A 17,902-nucleotide genomic window follows, 5' to 3' on the forward strand; every position below is an offset into this window, starting at 1 on the left:
CTATAATAATAGAGGAGGAAGAGTGCAGGTCAATGCAAGAGATTTCCAGGAAGTTGAATCGCTAAAGTGAGAATGAGCTCGATTTACTAGAAAGGCCGATTTGCCAGGGCTGAATTTCCTATAACATTTGAGATTGTCCAAGGGGAAGGTGCAAGGCTAAGTTGTTGATTAAGAGGTGGGTCGAATTCTCTAAGTTGAATTTCTTCAGAGGATGATTTCCAGTGTGTTGAATTTCTTCAGAGGATGATTTCCAGTGTGTTGAATTTCTAAGGCCTAATTCTTCCAGTGGGGCTAAGTTACAAGTTCCAGTGAATGCATATTTCCTTGGGTAGCTCAAGGCTATGATAGAAGGTTGTAGTGAAAATCCAGTAGAGACCAAGAGGGCCATGCATGCTACAAGAGAAAGCAGTTGGAAGTGTGGGTGCAATAGTGCACACACTATAAAAAGATCATGCAAAGACCACAAGCAGGACTGCTAACAGGGCAGCATGTCACAACCGTTGAAACTAGGCTGTGGAAGTCAGGTTTGGTCATTGGTGCAAGCAAAGCCACAAAGCACTCTGAAAGATCGTTCCATGGGCAAGGTGACATGCTAGGCATGATCAAGTAACGGCAAGATATAGTGGGAAACAAGGAGTCGTTGGGCAGAGGATCTGCCACAACAGGGTATGACTTACGAGTGTTGGCAAGATTCAGCCAACAGAGTATGGTACGAAGGACAATACCAATAAACAAAAGGATTGGTGAAGGTCAACCCTCAGAGGGAGAGAGGGAGACCATACCAGTGGAGGGTTTGGTAGCAATGCTAGAGAGACCTAGCACTAGGAGATATAAGATGGAGAATAACGCTTGGGACATTGCGCAAGATCCATAGGGTAATCCAGTTCCAGGTGTTTCTTCCAAAAGTGTTAGAGTTTGTAGCTCAGGCAGATACTTCAGAGGGATAAGATAGCCATTGGAGATCCAAGTAAGAAACTTAAGAGTGAAGGTCAAGCAGAGACCTTGAGGGTCGAGAAGGCTTGTGATCTAGAGTCCAAAGGGAGTCAGTCTTCAGAGGGAGTGAGCAATATCAGGAGGGAGTCAGCAGCTCAAAGGAAGACAACCTTTAGGTTTATGAAGTCATGGTATAAGATGGCCCTGCAAGATGCTCAGGAATGGGAGGCTTCTACAAGCAGGATGTCTTCGAAGAAGGGTCCTTGTCATACAGCGGGAATTGGTTCTGTCATATGCAGCAATTGTGGTTGGGGATGTGTTATAAGTACGAAGACAAAGTCACTTCCAGGTGATGTTGTGAGAATACATCCCTTGCTAAGAGGGAGAGTTGATGGTTTGAGTAGCATTGGGAGTATTCTCATGTGCAGGGCAAGTGGGCTAAGTGATGGGGCTTTGCACCCATAGACCCATGATATTACCCATGGTGTTCTAATAACCCATGGTATTTTGATGACCCATGGTATTACACCCTTTGGAAAAGTACAAGTACAAGGGTGAGTGATTCAATCATGTGGTCGGCAAGAGAGCGATTCTCACAAGAGGAGAAGGTCGAGGCCTCAAACCTTTGAGGGTTGTGAGGGTCTGCGGAAGTTGGCTTGACAAGAGAGCATCTTGTGGAGGAGAAGGTCAAGTAGGCCTCAACCTTTAAGGGTCGAGAGGGCCTGTGGAAGGTAGCTCTGCAAGAGAGCACCTTGTGGAAGAGAAGGCCAAGTCCTCATACCCATTGGGGGCCGAGGGCTCGTGGAGTCAACCGACAAGAGAGCATCTTGTAGAGGTGAATAAGGAGTAGGCTTCAGACCTTTGAGGGCTAAGAGGGCATGGCATGTAGAAGGTAGACAGGAAGATAGCATCATGTGGAGGCGAAGGCCGAGAGGACCTATTGACAGCGAAGAGAGCTACAAGGACCTGTTGACAACAAAGAGAGTTGAGTTAAGACAAGAGGGTCGAGAGGCCCTGTGGAGCGCCGAGAGGGCCTATGGAGAGTTGAGCAAGGTCGACGAGGGATGAGAGGGCCTATGGAGAGTTGAGCAAGGCCGACGAGGGCCAAGTTAGGCAAAGAGGGTCTATGGTGGTCGACAAGTAGGCCTCAGATTTGTGGAAGGACATGATGATCTATGGTAGGACTCAGAACACTGGCTTGGCCAGGATGGTTGAGAGGGCTAGAAGGGCCAAGAGGGTTTAGCACGGCAAAGAGGATCGAGCGAGCCAAGTAAGGCCAAGCGAACCAATAGGGGTAGAGGATTAAGAGCAAGAGGCTCCTAAGGTAGAGTATGGACCAACAGCAGGGACACAGCCTATAGATCTAGAGGAGGAGCAAGATGTTCCTTCGAGCTCTACCAGGAGGAGGCCGAGAAGGGCCCAAGGAGAAGACACGCCATACAGCGACACTATCCTCAAGAGGAGTATGATACTCCAATGTGTCGGGTCCAGAGAAGGTACAAGGAGTAGTGAGGAAGTCAAATCCATATCAACACACGAAGATCGAAGGACAAATCTAGGGTTTGATTAGGTGGACAACTTCATGTTACTGTTGAATATGTAATTCCTCAAGCCATTATCCCAGTAAGGGAGCCCGAGTAGGTTCTGAGAAGAATTTAGAAAAGAATTGTTGATTGAGCAAAACTTCTAAGTAATATGTTTACTGTGCATGATTTAATTGTTGGTTTTATAAATTCTATTGTGCATAATCTATTTTTGATTTGACAAATTAGAGTGCTTCATTTCATTAGTTGTGTAAAGCTAACAGGAATTTGTTACCAGATCTAGTGTGTGTGTGCACTAGATCTAGTGCCCATAGAATCTAACATGGTATCAGAGCATGGTCGCTAGGAAGGGCAGTTGGATCTAATATTTGCACAGGTGACAGCTCTAAAACGGAGTTGTAGGAACAATTGCAGTAGCAAGAGTGCTTTAAAGAACCATGTGAAGAGAGTTGGCTAAGTATGGTAGACTGTAACAACAAAGGATGAAGAGTGTAGGTTGATTCAAGAGATTTCCAAGAGACCGAATTGTTGGAGATTGCATGGTCAAATTGTTGAAGCAATGAGGTCGATTTATTGGAGAGGCCGATTTACTAGGGCCGAATTTCCTATAACAATTGAGGTTGTGCGAGGGGAAGGCACAAGGCCAAGTTGCTAGTAAAGAGGTGGGATGACTTCTCCAAGCCAAATTGCTTCAGAGGCTGATTTCCAGTGTGTCGGATTTCTAGGGTTGAATTCTTATAGTGGGGCCAAGTTACAGGTTCTATTCAATGCATATTTCCTTAGGTAGCTTAGGACTACGAGAGGAAGTCGCTGTGCAAATCTAGTAGAGGCCGACAGGGCCATGCATGATACAAGAGAAAGAAACTAGCCACATGGGTGCGATAGTGCACAAGTTATAGAGAGGCCATGTCGAGACCACGAGTAGGACCTCTACTAGGGCGGCATGTGACAGTGGTCGAGACTAGGCTATGGAAGTCAGGTTTGGTCACTGGTGCAAGCAATGCCATAAAACAGTGTGAAGGATTATGTCGCGGGCAAGGTGCCATGCTAGGCATGATCAAGTAACTATAGTAGAGCCCTTAGAGGGAGAGAGGGAGACCATATCAATCGAGGGTTTGGTAGCAACACTAGATAGACCTAGCATTGGGAGCTACAAGATGGAGAATGAGGCTTGGGACATTGCACAAGATCCAAAGGAGAAGCCAATTCCAGGTGGTTCTTCCAGAAGTACCTTCCTCGCTAAGAGGGAGTGTTAGGGTTTGTAGCTTAGGCAAATACTTCAGAGGGCTAAGATAACCAATGGAGATCCAAGTGAGAAACTTGGAGTGAAGGTCAAGTAGAGAACTTGATGGCCGAGAAGGCCTATGATCTAGAGTTAGAGGGAATGAAGCTCAGGGGGGAGTCAGTCTTTAGAGAGAGTCAACAGACTCAAAAGGAGTCAAGAGCTCAAAGGAAGACAAATTTCAGGTTCAGGAAGTCATGGTACAAGATGGCCATGCAGGTTGCTCAAGAGTGGGAGGCTTCTAGAGTTGGATGTCTTCGAAGAAGGGTCCTTGCCATACAACAGGAATTGCTTTTGTCACTTGTGTCATATGGAGCAGCTATGGTAGCGGATCAAGGGTGGAAATGTGTTCTAGGTTCGAAGGCAAAGCCACTTCGAGATTGTGTTGTGAGAATACATCCCTCGCTAAGAGAGGGTGTTGACATTTTGGGTAGCGTCAAGAGTATTCTCACGTCTAGGGCAAGTGGGCTAAGTGATGGGGCTTTGCACCCATAGACCCATGATATTACCCATGGTATATTGATGACCCTTGGTATTAAGACCTGTGGTATTACACCCTCTGGAAAAGTATAAGTACAAGGGTGAGTGATCCCTTCTTGTGGTCAGCAAGAGAGCGATTCTCACAAGAGGAGAAGGCAGAGGCCTCAAACCTTTGACAGTCAAGAGGGCCTGTGGAAGGTGGCTCGATAAGAGAGCATCTTGTGGAGGAGAAAGTCGAATATGCATCAAACCTTTGTGGGCTGAGAGGGCCTATGGAAGGTGGCTCAATAAGGGAGTAGCTTAGGTTGAGTCCTCAAACCCCTTGAGGGCCAAGAGGACCTATGGAAGGTGGTCAGCAAGAGAGCATCTTATGGAGGATAAGGTTGAGCAAGCCTCAGACCTTTGAGGGTTGAGAAGGTCTGTACAAGGTAGAAGACAAGAGAGCATCTTGTGGAGGAGAAGGCCGAAAGGGCCTCTGGAGAATCGAGCAAGGCCGACAAGGCCAGCGAGGACCAAGTTTGGCTTGGAGGGGCCTTTGGTGGTCGACAAGTAGGCCTTAGATTTTTGGTGGGCTAAGAGGTCCTATGGTGGGCTTCAGATTAGTGGCTAAGCCAGGAGGGTCGATAGTGATAGACAAGCCAAGAAGGGCCGAGAGGCTCAAGTTGGTCGAGCAAGGTCGAGAGGATCAAACGAGCCGAGAGGGCCAAGCGAGCTAGTAGGGATACAGGATCAGGAGCAACAGGCTCATAAGGTTGAGTATGGACAAACAATAATAGCAACAAGGACACAACATATAGATTTACAGGAAGGGTGAGATGATCCTTCGAGTTCTACTAAGAGGAGGACAAGATGGGTCCGAGGAGAATACACACCATACAACAACACTAGCCTTGGGAGGAGGATGAGTGTGATTCTCCAGTGTGTCAGGTCCGAGAAAGGTGTAAGGAGCAACTAGGGAGACAGATCCAAATCAATTGAGGAAGATCAAAGGATAGATCTAGGGCTTGATTAGGTGGACAACTCCAGGTTATTGTTAATTCCTCAATTGGGCCATTATCCTTGTAAGGGAGACCGAGTAGGTTCTAAGAAGAATTTAATGAGGAATTGTTGATTGGGCAAAACTTGTGCGTAATATGTTTACTATGCATGATCTAATTGTTGGTTTTATAAGTTCCGTTGTGCATAATTTGTTTTTTATTAGACACTTATGTGTGTTTTAGTTCATTAGCTATGTAAACTTAATACGAAGTTGTTACCAAATCTAAAGTTTGTGTGTGTGTGCACTGAGTTTAGTGCCCACAAAATCTAATAATTAAAAGGCTTTTATGATAGAGTGCTCGAGCTTAAGGGCAAAATAACACACTTAAAGCATTATGTGAATACGAATGAGGTCAACCCTAATCTAAAGAAGCCCTATCTTAAAGCAAAAACCCTTTTTAAAACACAACTTAAAGTTGCTTGAAGGTTGGCCCTAAGTCACAAGTCAAAGGGGACAAAGGTCACCAATTAGATGCTCCTAATGAAGAAAATTTGCACTACAGTTGAAATGTTTCTCTTGGGATGTGCACCCTACTATAGAAGGTGTCAAGTGTCATTTAAAGGTGGATCAAGCAAGAAGAGCTAATCAAGCAGACACCATAATTGAGGAATGAAGAATATAAATACTAGAAGAAGATGCGAAAGGGTGTGAAAAAGTGTGAAGTAATTCCAAGGGCTTAGTTGAATATCTAGTTGGAGCAAGAAAAGTTAAGGGTTTGTTCTATGTGAGGTTCATCATATTCTTTTCATCTTTCAATGTTGAATTATATAGCTGAAGTTGCCTTTATAAATATGTTGCAAAAAAGTTTTGTATAAGGGCATTTTTGCCTTATAAAAAAGGGTTAGCGACTGAGTTTAAACCCTCCTTCCCTCTTGTTGTTGGTTACTAATCAATATACTATCTTGTTGTTGTCATTTCTACTCTTTGAGATGCTACTGCTATCTTATTTGTACATGACTACACGTATTTATTGCTAATTTGTAATGGTTTGTTAAGGTGCACTTTTGGAAGGCCCTCACTTTATTTATACATATTGATGAAGCCTATTTGGCTAATTATTGCATGTTATTAACAACCTAGTTACACCTTCACTCATTTAAATCAAACCCTCTTGAATCTTACCCTAACTCCGTCGCTAAATTGGGTTGACAATACCCTGCTCCTTCCTCCTTTTATGTCAAAGAATGTCATTATCTTTGTTGATTTTTTGTAGCATCGGGAGCTATTCCCACATGGCAAAAGAGGTTTCCAACTCCACCTAGAAAAATTAAAATAAAATTTATTTATGTAGTGATAAGTTGGCCCAGGAAGTCAAGTGGGCCTAAGAAGGTGAAGGGACATGTCCCTTGGGTTATTTCACCCCATTTGACAAGTATAAATCGCTGATGTGATGCCTCATTTGTTCACCATTGAAGATCAAATCTCATCTGATTTTTCTAAGGTCTCCCATGGATAGTCCCACGTGTGAGGAAGGAGGACGATTTGATTTGGCCCCTTGACTGAAGTTGATCAAACCTATGACCAACTTGTTTGACCAAGCTACTTCACCAACTTTGACCACAAGACTAGCTGAGTTTGACCTCACGTGTGAAGAGTTGACCACAAGGATTTGTCTGCAAGTTTGACCATACGAGTTGATCGGAGGTCCTAGTTGACAATAGGGCTGAGATGACCGCATTTGAATTTTACTAGTGAGAAAGTTTGGCCAAATTTGACTTTTTAGCTAGTTTGACCAACGCTTACTAGCTATTGATTTTGACCAAGTTTCACTAGTATTTTGACTTGAATATTGGCACAGATTTCTAGATATATTATCGATTTGTACACCTTAGTGAACAATGATTTCTCCTGAATAAAAGTTGTTGGGTTTTCTCCCAATGTTGGGTTTCCCAAGGTAAAATTATTGTCTCTATTGTGCATGGTTGTCTTTTTGTGATATTTATTGTTTCCGCTGCATTTACTATATTTCTAAAGTGAAATTATTCAATGATAGCAGAGGCATAAATACTGAATTAAAATCATTAGGAAGTAATTCCCTGGCATAAAATTGTATATACTATACATCTTGTAGAAAAAACAACATGATTTCAAAGCCTTATTGAAATTTTAAAGAGCAGCCATGGATGTCATTCTAGAGTGAAAGGGAGATGAGGAAAAGTAAGAAGAATGAAGCCAAGGCTAAGGAAGATGTAGTACATTTGCAGTACAGCAAGAGATCTTAGGCAAACTAAGGCAAAATTTATGTGGAGGAAGAACAACATACTAGTGCATTTTTTTGGATTTTATCTCTGCCCTTTTGTGGGTTTTCCTGAGGCAAGCCTAAGGCATAGGCCAATTTTTTCCTAAGGTGACAACTAAGGACGAGCTAAGTTAAAGAACATTTTTCGGTTATCTCTGAGATATCCTTGTTTGTGCAGCTGTTGTAAAGTGTTATTTATGTGAAGATTCCAAAGAGGAGAGAAGAATGGAGACATTAAATTCAAAGCCTATGTCAATTTTAAAATTTATTTTCATATCTATGCATTTTTATGTGATGTTTTGGCTCATTGTGCATGTTGTGTGGTATTAATGATATATGACATAAGAAAATACATGCATCACTCTTGATATTGACCAGGATCATCAAAGCCTACACTTCAGTCTAGTTTCATATATTGATATTTCCTTTGTTGTCCGAGCCTTTACCAGAGTTTGTTTGTTAGCCCAAATCCTTAACATTTTTACCTATACTTTACCCCATACACATCCAAAAAGAGGGTTAGGTGTGAAGTCTAGGAAGGAGCTAAGCGAGCTTCAAGAGGAAGTAGAACGTGTGCCTTAGAGAAAATCCGAGGTTGCATTTCTGAGGTCAACTATTGTGTAAAGCAGGGTATAAACTGTCGTGATTAGCGTTGTTAGATTTTGGTAGCATCGGACAAGTTTTCTAGTCTCGATTTGTGTCTAAGAGACTAAGGAACACGAGATCTCCAAAACCCAGAAAAGGTTTCGCGAGATAAGCTTGTAAAACACCTTAATTAAATTAATTGATTAATAATTAAAAAATTCCTAAGTCTAACTTAGGAAAATTGATTAATTAATGGGAATTAATTAAGGATGATCGAGAATGCTCTAGAGACTCACACGGATCGAGTCTAAGATGATCTTAGTCGTTGATGAGGATCTAATCATGGTCGTTGAAGCTCTAGCGAGAGATTATAAGAGCAAGTCGATGGGATGGAGATAGAGACAGTTGCAAGAGAGAGAGCAAGGCAAATCGAGATACCCAATGCATAGAGATTCGGCGAGGGAAGAGTTCGAGCCAAAGGGAGAGCACCAAAGGGAGGGAGCAGTAAAGAGAATTCCTTCAGAGTTTCCCAGCAGTTTTCTAATGCCAAAGAGGCAAGAAAAGGGGGGTTGAAATTTTCTGCAAAGAAAGTCATCCAGATAATGTGAGTTAGCCAGTCTAGTTGAGCGAGTTGCCAAGGAAGGGTTAGTTTCAGTGGTTAGAGGCCAGAAAGATCATCCAGAAGGCAGAGCAAATTTTTCCAGAGGCATGAGGAGGCTAGATAGCCCAGTTTGAGCTCGATTCAGGAGTCGTACGACTTACGCTCGCCAGTAGTACGAGCAGCCAGAGAGGTAGTGTGAACAAGCCAAAGGGAAGCAGAGTCATTTTGCAAAGGGAAAAAACTTCTCCTAATTATTTTGGCTAGATTATTTACCGGAGGATTCCCAACTTGGCATCTAGATTATTATACTCAGATTTATGCAGCATAATAAAATAAACCCTCATTTGCTGCACCGATGTTCCCTTCAGGGTTTTTTAGGGGGATTTTAAGTCCAAAGTTATTGTGTCGATTTTTTATGTGTGTGCATCTATTTCTCAGCTCTTGGCTTTTATTTTCTACAACGTTTTTATGGTGAAGATTGCAATTGTGAAATATTCGTTCGTAAACAATTAAACTGCTAACAGTTAGGAGAATAATATCCAGTAATTGCAATCATGGAATTTTTACAAGAGTTGTCTAGAGGCGACCTAAAGGAACTCTAATAGCTCATTGTTTGAAGGCAGCCTAGAGGGGATACAACCACACAGAAAAGGAGGTAAAGCAAGCCTCTTCAAGAGACGTTTTTGTTCCAAAGGCTCGTCCCTCTGGAAGAGTTTCCTCAATCAAGTCCAAGGTCAAGTTTCCTCCGTCAAGTCCAAGGTCATCTTGTAGACAATGCAAAGACAGGTTTTTGGGACAAGGCAAGGTGTGCCCTGATTGGTCAAGTAACGAACAGATCCATGTTTGATCAGATATAGAGAGTTGACATGTTGCAAAACCAGCCTAAGAAAACTTGACATAGAAGAAGATCAAGTAAGATGTCATATAATGGAGGAGAGTATACTTCCAAGGACTTCAATGACTTTTTCTATAAGGAGGCAAGGATCAAGAGGGAGTTGACAGTTTCCTACAATCCTCAGCAATTTCTTCCTTAATCAAGAGATAGGAAGAACAAGTCCATTGCAGGAGCATGCCAAGGCGGTGGCAACGTCGAGAAATACAAAGCAAGGTTTGTGGCAAGAGGGTAATCCCAAAATGAGGGAGCGGACTATGAGGAGACTTTTGCTCCAATCACCAGATGGCTAGGTTCTTGTATGGCCTAGGGCTCGAGCAAAGACTCGGCAGGAGTGATTGGTGTTCGAAATGGAGGATTGTACATATTGTTGGGACGTCCAGGACCGTGTTAAATGATCGAAAGAGCTTCCAGTTCAGAGCGAGTTGATATTCATGCAGAAATGGAAGGAACAGCGTTCTAAGAGGATGTCATGGATTGAGATTGTCAGACTAGATGCTTAAAGACATGAGGTCTCTAGGAGCAGTGTACTTTCTATGAGGGTACCATGCCAAACAACATGATATCTAAGTTGCACTGAAACGGATACGGGAATGGATATAGATACGGGGTTTGAAACGGATACGACAAATTTTCAAATTATTGTTCATCTTTTAGACTCTAGATTATATCTAAAAATACATAATCAATTATCATCTATCATCATCATGAATTCAGCATAAACATTGTCATCATCATTAATGATTATCATAACATTCATGATTCAACATATGTCATATCATCAAGTTTCAACTTTTTGTTTCAAATTTCAATCATCGACATGACAAGTTACAACTTACAACATCATCACCAAAATTAATAATGCATACTACATAGTACAAAGCACAAAATGGACTATGACTGGAAGTCTACTATCATTATTCATAATTCATATGGTTGTTCAAAAGTTTAAAAGTTAAAACACCATCATAAATTACATTTACATATCATCAAATGTCTTCATTCCTGTCACTAAGAAGTTCCACATCCTCTCCAGAAGTGGGAACATTGCTGCCATGTCCAGTTGAGGATCCACCTATTGGTGACTCCGCATCAAACAAAGTCATATGAGACATGGAATTCAACGTCATATCCAAGTCAGGCAACTCTGGTTCCAAATCCCATAATATAGCGTCCCCAAATTTGTATTCATCTCTCTTGTGTGACAGAGGGCGAAGTTTTGAATGAACATACACTAGTTCCTCAGCCTTCTTAGAGCCCAATCTGTTTCGCTTCATGGAATGGAGGAAGCCATATGTACTCCAATTCCTTTCTGCTGAAGAGGAACTAGCAACCTGTGACAAGATCCTAATGGCCAATTTTTCCAATATGTGGAAGTTCCCCACCATAGTAGTTCCACCATTCAATTGGACTCATTACCCTCTTGTCCCGCATACAATCAATATCAGAACCCCAACCCTCTGATCCAACAAAATGAGCAAACTCTACACGAATTCAAAGCCCAATTTCAGGATCTACAAAAAGCTTTCTAAAAGCTTTTTTAAATCCTTGTGAAACTTCTGGGTCATTTCTTGGTGTGGTTCTTTCTGGATCACTTAGCAGATTTTGGAACTCTTCTTCCATACTAGAGGTAGGGTTTATATCCTTATAAAATTCTTCTTCAATAGCCATTTGTGGCTATCTCCACATGTGTGAGTAATGGGCGCTAATGTAACTTCCAAAAGGCATTGCAATGGTCAAAGCAATAGTCAACTTTGTCAGGGCATAACTTTCAAATACAAACTTCGTATTCAAACTTCTTTAGCTCATTGCCAACGATAGCGAGATGTGATATGCCCATTTCATTGAGGTTTCCCCAAAAAATATTGTTTGAAGACTGAAACATATAATTTTCAGTTTTTACCTTGCTCGATAGAATTCATGATTGGTCCTAAAGACAGTAGCTCTGATTTTCCAATTCATAAAGCAACAAGACAAAGCACAAATATTAAAAGAATCCATTTTGGACCACTGACAGTTCTCCATTTTGTGTCCATCTTTATATGCAGATTATTGTTAGATCTTAGACTTTTGTAATCCGTATTGATAATGAGATTGTCTTTCAGATTAATCACATCATTGAGATTTGGTCGATGTTTCGAACCATCTAATGTGGTTCATGCAGGTTATTGTTTAGGTACAGTAAGTGAAACCAGATGTGGTGCATTTGCACCAACCATTGGAGTGTTGTGAGGGCAGGGTGATCCCTGTCACGAATACCCTACCTTTGCAAAGGTGGAGTCTAGGTCAACTTGGTATTCTAGCTGTACTGGCATTTTAATCTTATTAACTTTTAAATTCCTGTGCTATAATAAGCCCTCCGTTTTCCTCTGCTTGATACACTTATTTTTGTATAAATTCTTAAGACTTGCACCTTCTGAACCAAGCCTCTCCAGGGCTTTATTTTTTATAACTGAAACAAATTTGCTGATGATAAACTGGAGACCTAAACCCAAAAAGTATAATGAAAGAAATGAATATGCAATTACTACAAAAGTTCGTTCTCGGTACACTTATTTTCAAATGCTTAATAAATTCTAAGGGCTCCAGTTCTGCATTGAGATTCTTAATGTATTTCGTTTTCAACCAAAAACCCAATTGACAGAACGCCTAATACTTCAATAACAGAAAGACTGTTAATGTGAACAAGGTCAGAACTTCTCACCATTTAGTTCTCATTGCCTAATCAAATGGAGGTTTAAGGTCCAAATCTGACAAAGCACTTACCTTCGGGAGAGTTCCAGAATTCGAGCTCGTTTAGCCTGAGATACATCGATGCAACCCAATGCAGCAAGTATCCCACACATGATTGGCCGGTTCTACAGAAAAACTCCACCGATTATACACCTTGCAAGCACACTACACTGGAGAGGATGAAATGGAGGAAGAAAAACACAGTTGCTTGAAGCTTATGACCGAGCAGAGCTCCTGACAAAATTCCCCTCGGTCAGAACCTGGAAAAGCTAAACCCTGCCGGCTTTTCCTTATTTCCCACACACCACTTTCTTCCCGAATTTCAACCACGTTTAAATCTCAAATCAATATTATTCCTCGCCGGATTCCAACCATTTGTGAAATTCAACTACATAAATCATATTTTTAATCACAAAGCCCTAACATGACAAGGAAAGTCGGTCCATGGTTGAAGATATTTAAGATTCAGATTCCTATGAAGCGACCAAATACGTAGACGAATATTTGTGAAAGGCAACTTGCAGACTCTATAAATTTTTTTGGTCCTTGGAGATCCCACCCATGGTTTTTGACTTCTAAAAAATTTTGGGAAGGCGCACGAAACGTAATGGGTTCTTACTCTTTTCCTTGGCTAAGTATGAGAAATTTTTTTGACCACCGCAACATCAGCAGCATCAGTTACGGTTGAAAGCTTCTCAGCCTAGTGCTAGTTCAGTGGGAGGGCTTGCCAGCCCATAGTTCCGAGGATGGCGCCCATTCAATCTAATATTTTTTTTAATTGTTGATAGGGACTAGGGATAAACTAAATTTTTTATAATCTAAAATTATATTTCGAATTAGTTATTAGGGTTTTTTTTCCTTTTGCTTGATTAAAATTATACTACGTTTTTTATTTTTGATCAAAAATTATTTTATTTTTTTAAATAAACATTTGCTAAGTTGTTAGATAATTTTCGGCAAAATCACATAACCAATCTTTTGTCGACGCGTTTCGAACCAACCAGTGTGGTTCATCGTCAGGACAAGTTGAAAAACCAATCCAGCTTAGCATGATTAAATAGAGCGTGCAGAGACTCCAACAGCGATAATGCGAACCGCTAATTTTGACCTAATGATCTTGGTCAAACTACTAAAAAGTCAATTAATATTTGTCGAAAAAGCTAAAATTAGGTAAATAAAGGAATCCATTTGGTAAATTTAAAATAATTAGGTGTATTATTATTATTATCCCAAATATTAAGAGACATACATATTTTAATTACGATGGTCATTATATCCCATAATATATAATAATTAATCTATATTTAATTATTATTCCAACGTAAAGGTAATCAAACCCTATTATTTTAAGAATTTAGTTATACTAGATAGTTGTGTGATAATTATTTAATGGTCTTTGGTAAGTTAGATCTATATCATATTTATTATTTAAATAGATTGGTCCATTAAATTAAATTAATAAAAGTTTATTAAATAATCTCAATCTTCTTGATAATTAATAGATCTAAACAAATTGTTAAACTATTATTATTCCTAGAGTTTAGTTATATCAGGTAAATATTATAACTAATATTATGGTAAATCATAATTACCTTTAAACCTAACGGTCAATAATCCATATTATTTATTCCATAGGTAAATCTATTATTACTCATAATTTACTGTTGATATGTTTATTACTATAACTAATATCATAATTTATCCTTTAAACCTAAAGGTTAAATCATTATTTATTAAAAAGATTTTTATTCCAAATTTATTAAGGTTAACTATGTCATTATTATTTATTATTATTATTTATAAGGTTTAAAACGTGTTTTTTAGAAATTAGTTAAAGGAAAACTCAATTCTAGGTTAATATAGAAATAATTAAATAGTATAATTAAGAATACTGAAATCTAATTATAATATGTCCAAGTAAAGTTAATACAATAATAGCCCGAAACTAATTTGCTGAGTTGTTGACGCAATAAGAAGATGACCTCAATTTTTCTAACGAGGTAAACTTGTACAATATTTTATTTTTAAATTATTTTTTTTTTGGTAATATTTATACTTTTAAATCAAAAATATATTATTTTGGAAAAAAGAAATTCCTTTGGTCGCTGAAGGAATAAAGAGAGAACATCAATTAAAAATTGTTTAGTTGTTTCGGAACAAGGAAATGACCTCAATTTTTTTCAATGATGTGAATTTGAGTAATATTTTTATTTCTAAATCAAATTTATATTATTTTAAAATGATACATATTTGTATAATATTTTGTTTTTTAAATTAAAAGTATATTATTTTCAATGAAACTTGGTTTCATTATTGAAAGAATAAGGAGATTATATTATTTTAAAATGATACATATTTGTATAATATTTTGTTTTTAAATTAAAAGTATATTATTTTCCATGAAACTTGGTTTCATTATTGAAAGAATAAGTTGATAACTTTATTTTTTCATGAGATAATTTTATGTTTTGATTAATTCAATGCGAATGAATATAAAGTAAATAGGATGTTTTTTTTTTAATTAAAGTCTTAGAATATTTTTTTTGGATCAAAGTATAAAAAAATATTTGTAGAAAGAAAAAAATAAAAAATAAAAAAAATTCGAGGTTATGTTTTGATTTATTTATTTTTTTAGAACTTTTAATGATATGGATCATTTTAAAATTTATCAAATTTTAATAGAAAAGTTTTATAGAAAATAATTAGTATTTTATCATTTTTTTGCTTGTGGTATGTTTACGCTTTGTAAGTCTATTTTTGATTGAGGCTTTTTGTGAGCCCATTGTTGTTTGAGCCTCTTGTGAGCCATGAAGAATAATTTACTCTTGGTTACAAGTTAGGGGTAGTGTTTGTTGCATGTTAAAAACAAACAAACAAAAAGTGGTATTAATGACATTTTGTTTGTTGAAAATGGTTGTTATTGATGTCAAAGGTTGTTGAAATGAAAGAGAAAATTATATAGTCAAATAGCATATTTCAATACCTTTTCAACGATATTCGGCATGCCTTTTGGAAATATTGTTTTGGATTTTTTATGACCCATTTAGATACCTTATTTTTTAATGCATTTTTACTCCAATTACCTAGCTCCAATGGGAGCATAATATATATGGTTGGAAAGTTTAGTTTGAGACCTTTCCAACGGTATATGGAATTCTCTCTAACTCCTCAAGGTTGAGGAGAAATGATTTTTTTGAATATTAATTATACAGTCTGCCAAGTCAACCCAACTGGTGCACAAGTTGGCCCTGCTTTTGGGGGTCAAGCACACTATATATAAGTGTTATATGGAGGAACCTACGACTCACTCACTCAAGCTAATCTGGGTTTGTCTAAACAAGTGAAGGAGCAATTTTGAGGTTCATACCTCATGAACCAAGTGAAGTGGAGTCGAGTTGAAGAGGTTTTTTGTGGGAAGAGTTTTAGGCACATTTTTGGAATGGTTTTTGGCACTCTATGGGAACATTTTGGGTCTTGGTTAGAAGGCGAGTTGCAAAGTTGTTCTAAAGTCTGAGCTTTAGCCCTATTGAAGGTTGATATTCAACCCTGTTGAAGTTGAGTTTTAGGTCTGTTCTGGGGGCTAAATTTTGGTGTTTGAAGGTTGAGTTTAGACCTAGTTTGAAGGTTAAGTCCTAGAGTTTTGAAGGCCAAATTTAGGTATGGTTTGAGGGCCAAGTTTTGGCGCACTAATGGCCAAGTTCAGGTCTAGTTTGAAGGTTGGTTTATGGAGTTTTGAAGGTCAAGTTCAAGTCTAGTTTGTGTCCAAAGTTGCAGTCCTATTATAGACCAAGTTTTGGTCTAATCTTTGAGGTGGTTGAGTTATGTTCAAGAACAACTGCATGGATCTTTGGAGGCTAAGGGAGTTGTTAGTTGAAGTAGTTATGATGTTAAGGTGATGATAAGGTCGAGCCCTATTGTGGACAGAGGTGCAATAATAACAGGGCTATTATGGACAATTTTTTGTGATAGGCCTATGTGTTGCATAAGGTGAGCATTTAGTGCAAAGGTTGATAGGTCGAAGGAGGTAGACCTTCAAGGTTATAAAGGCTTGCTTAGTTTCAAGTGTGTTGAAAAGCCTTATGTCATAGAAAGAAATCTTTTGTGCTAAGTACAAGCTACCATGTGAGTAAACCTTCTCTTTGAACATATAATAAGCCTAAGCAATGACAGTCAAATAGTGAATAGCAAGAGTTGAGGAAGTTGAAGTGTCAAATGGGAAAACCTCTCTTTGTTCAAATACAAAGAACTAACTTGTAGGAGAACAAGTCTAAAGAGCCAATTCAAGAAGCTCAGTTGAAATTCAAAAAGTTAAGGTGTATAGGTTAAGTGATTTTGAAGTGATTGTGATCAAGCTTGAAGGCACAAAACTTAGGGTTACATGGTTAGATGAAAACTAATTGAAGTATTTGTCGATGACTAGAAGTTATTGATGACAGATCCAAGGAACAACTTGTAGACGTATGTTGGTGCCTACAGTTTATTGTGTTGATGCTCAGTTATGGGGGATTGGCGCCTCATGTATGTTGGTGCCTACATTTATTGAGTTGGTTTTTAACTAGGGGAATGAAATCTCATGTAGGTTGGTACATACAAAAGTTGTAAGATGATGCTTACTTTGTACGAGGAAGTTTATAAAATATTTACAAAGAAAAAATGTATGTGTTTCTTATGTAAGGATATGTGTTTCGTGATTTATGTGCATCAAATTAAAAGTAAAAATAGTTTAAAATAATGAACACAGCCTAACAGTTGGATTTAGCAAGACTTATAGGATTTGATTAGATTTTAAACAATTGATACCAGTGCCTTATGGAGTCAACAATCTTGCTAGGGAAATTAAGACCAAGTAATCGATTAGCAACTGCTGCTTAGATGAATGACTATTTTATATGAAATGCAGATCCTAAAACTAATGTGAGATGCAAGAATCTTGGTTAATTTTAGTTAAATGCCTATTTAAATGTGAACCCTTCAATCCTTTCTGTGTTGAGCCTGATTTCGTAGTAATTGGCAAAGAGAAGATCAGGAGAAGCACACTAAGGTGTGATTAACGATACCTCTCTTGAAATTCTAACATACCCAGTGCCTTCGGCACTGCAGAGAACTATGGCTTTGACAACTGCAAGGTCACCGTTTTAAATACTAGTAAAACAGGCTTCTCAAGAAAAGACGGATGGAGATCTATCTGTCTATCAACCAAGCTTATGCTTGGAAGTAAATTTTATCTATGCAAAGTTAACTTATATGCAAATGCACCGGAAGATGAGATGAAGTTAGACTCGAGAATGGGAAAACACTTATGCCGCAAAAAACCCTCAATTACCCAAATGAAATGCTTGCCTTTTTTTTAGATGAAGACATAGAAAACAAACTCTTGAAGATATTATAGTTAAAACACCAGCTTATTTCAAATCTTCTTGATATAATTTAGCTTGAAGAGAACAAAAACAACTTTGCAATTCGATATCAATGTCAACAGATGCTCAAAAAAATACTCAGTTTATGAAACAAAGGATATGCATTTTATCACAATTCCATGACAGAGTACTTAATTTTCATAAATTAATTTTTAGG

The 17,902-nt window shown here is 38.6% G+C and overlaps 1 protein-coding gene across 1 annotated transcript in view; it reads right to left on the bottom strand.

Annotated features, from left to right (window-relative positions):
• Positions 1-13,050, bottom strand: part of LOC149258392 (asparagine synthetase [glutamine-hydrolyzing] 2-like) — a 300,044-nt gene extending 286,994 nt beyond the window's left edge. The window contains exon 1 of the mRNA XM_089415256.1: positions 12,362-13,050. Within this exon, the coding sequence (XP_089271382.1) occupies positions 12,362-12,441 (80 nt within the window). The 5' untranslated portion in view covers positions 12,442-13,050. The remainder of the gene's footprint in view (positions 1-12,361) is intronic.
• Positions 13,051-17,902: the final 4,852 nt, after the last annotated feature.

Source organism: Pinus tabuliformis, chromosome 6, assembly GCF_031772625.1.
Source record: "Pinus tabuliformis cultivar Carrire ecotype Pingquan chromosome 6, CPIR1, whole genome shotgun sequence".
In the NCBI taxonomy this organism is placed as follows: domain Eukaryota; kingdom Viridiplantae; phylum Streptophyta; class Pinopsida; order Pinales; family Pinaceae; genus Pinus; species Pinus tabuliformis.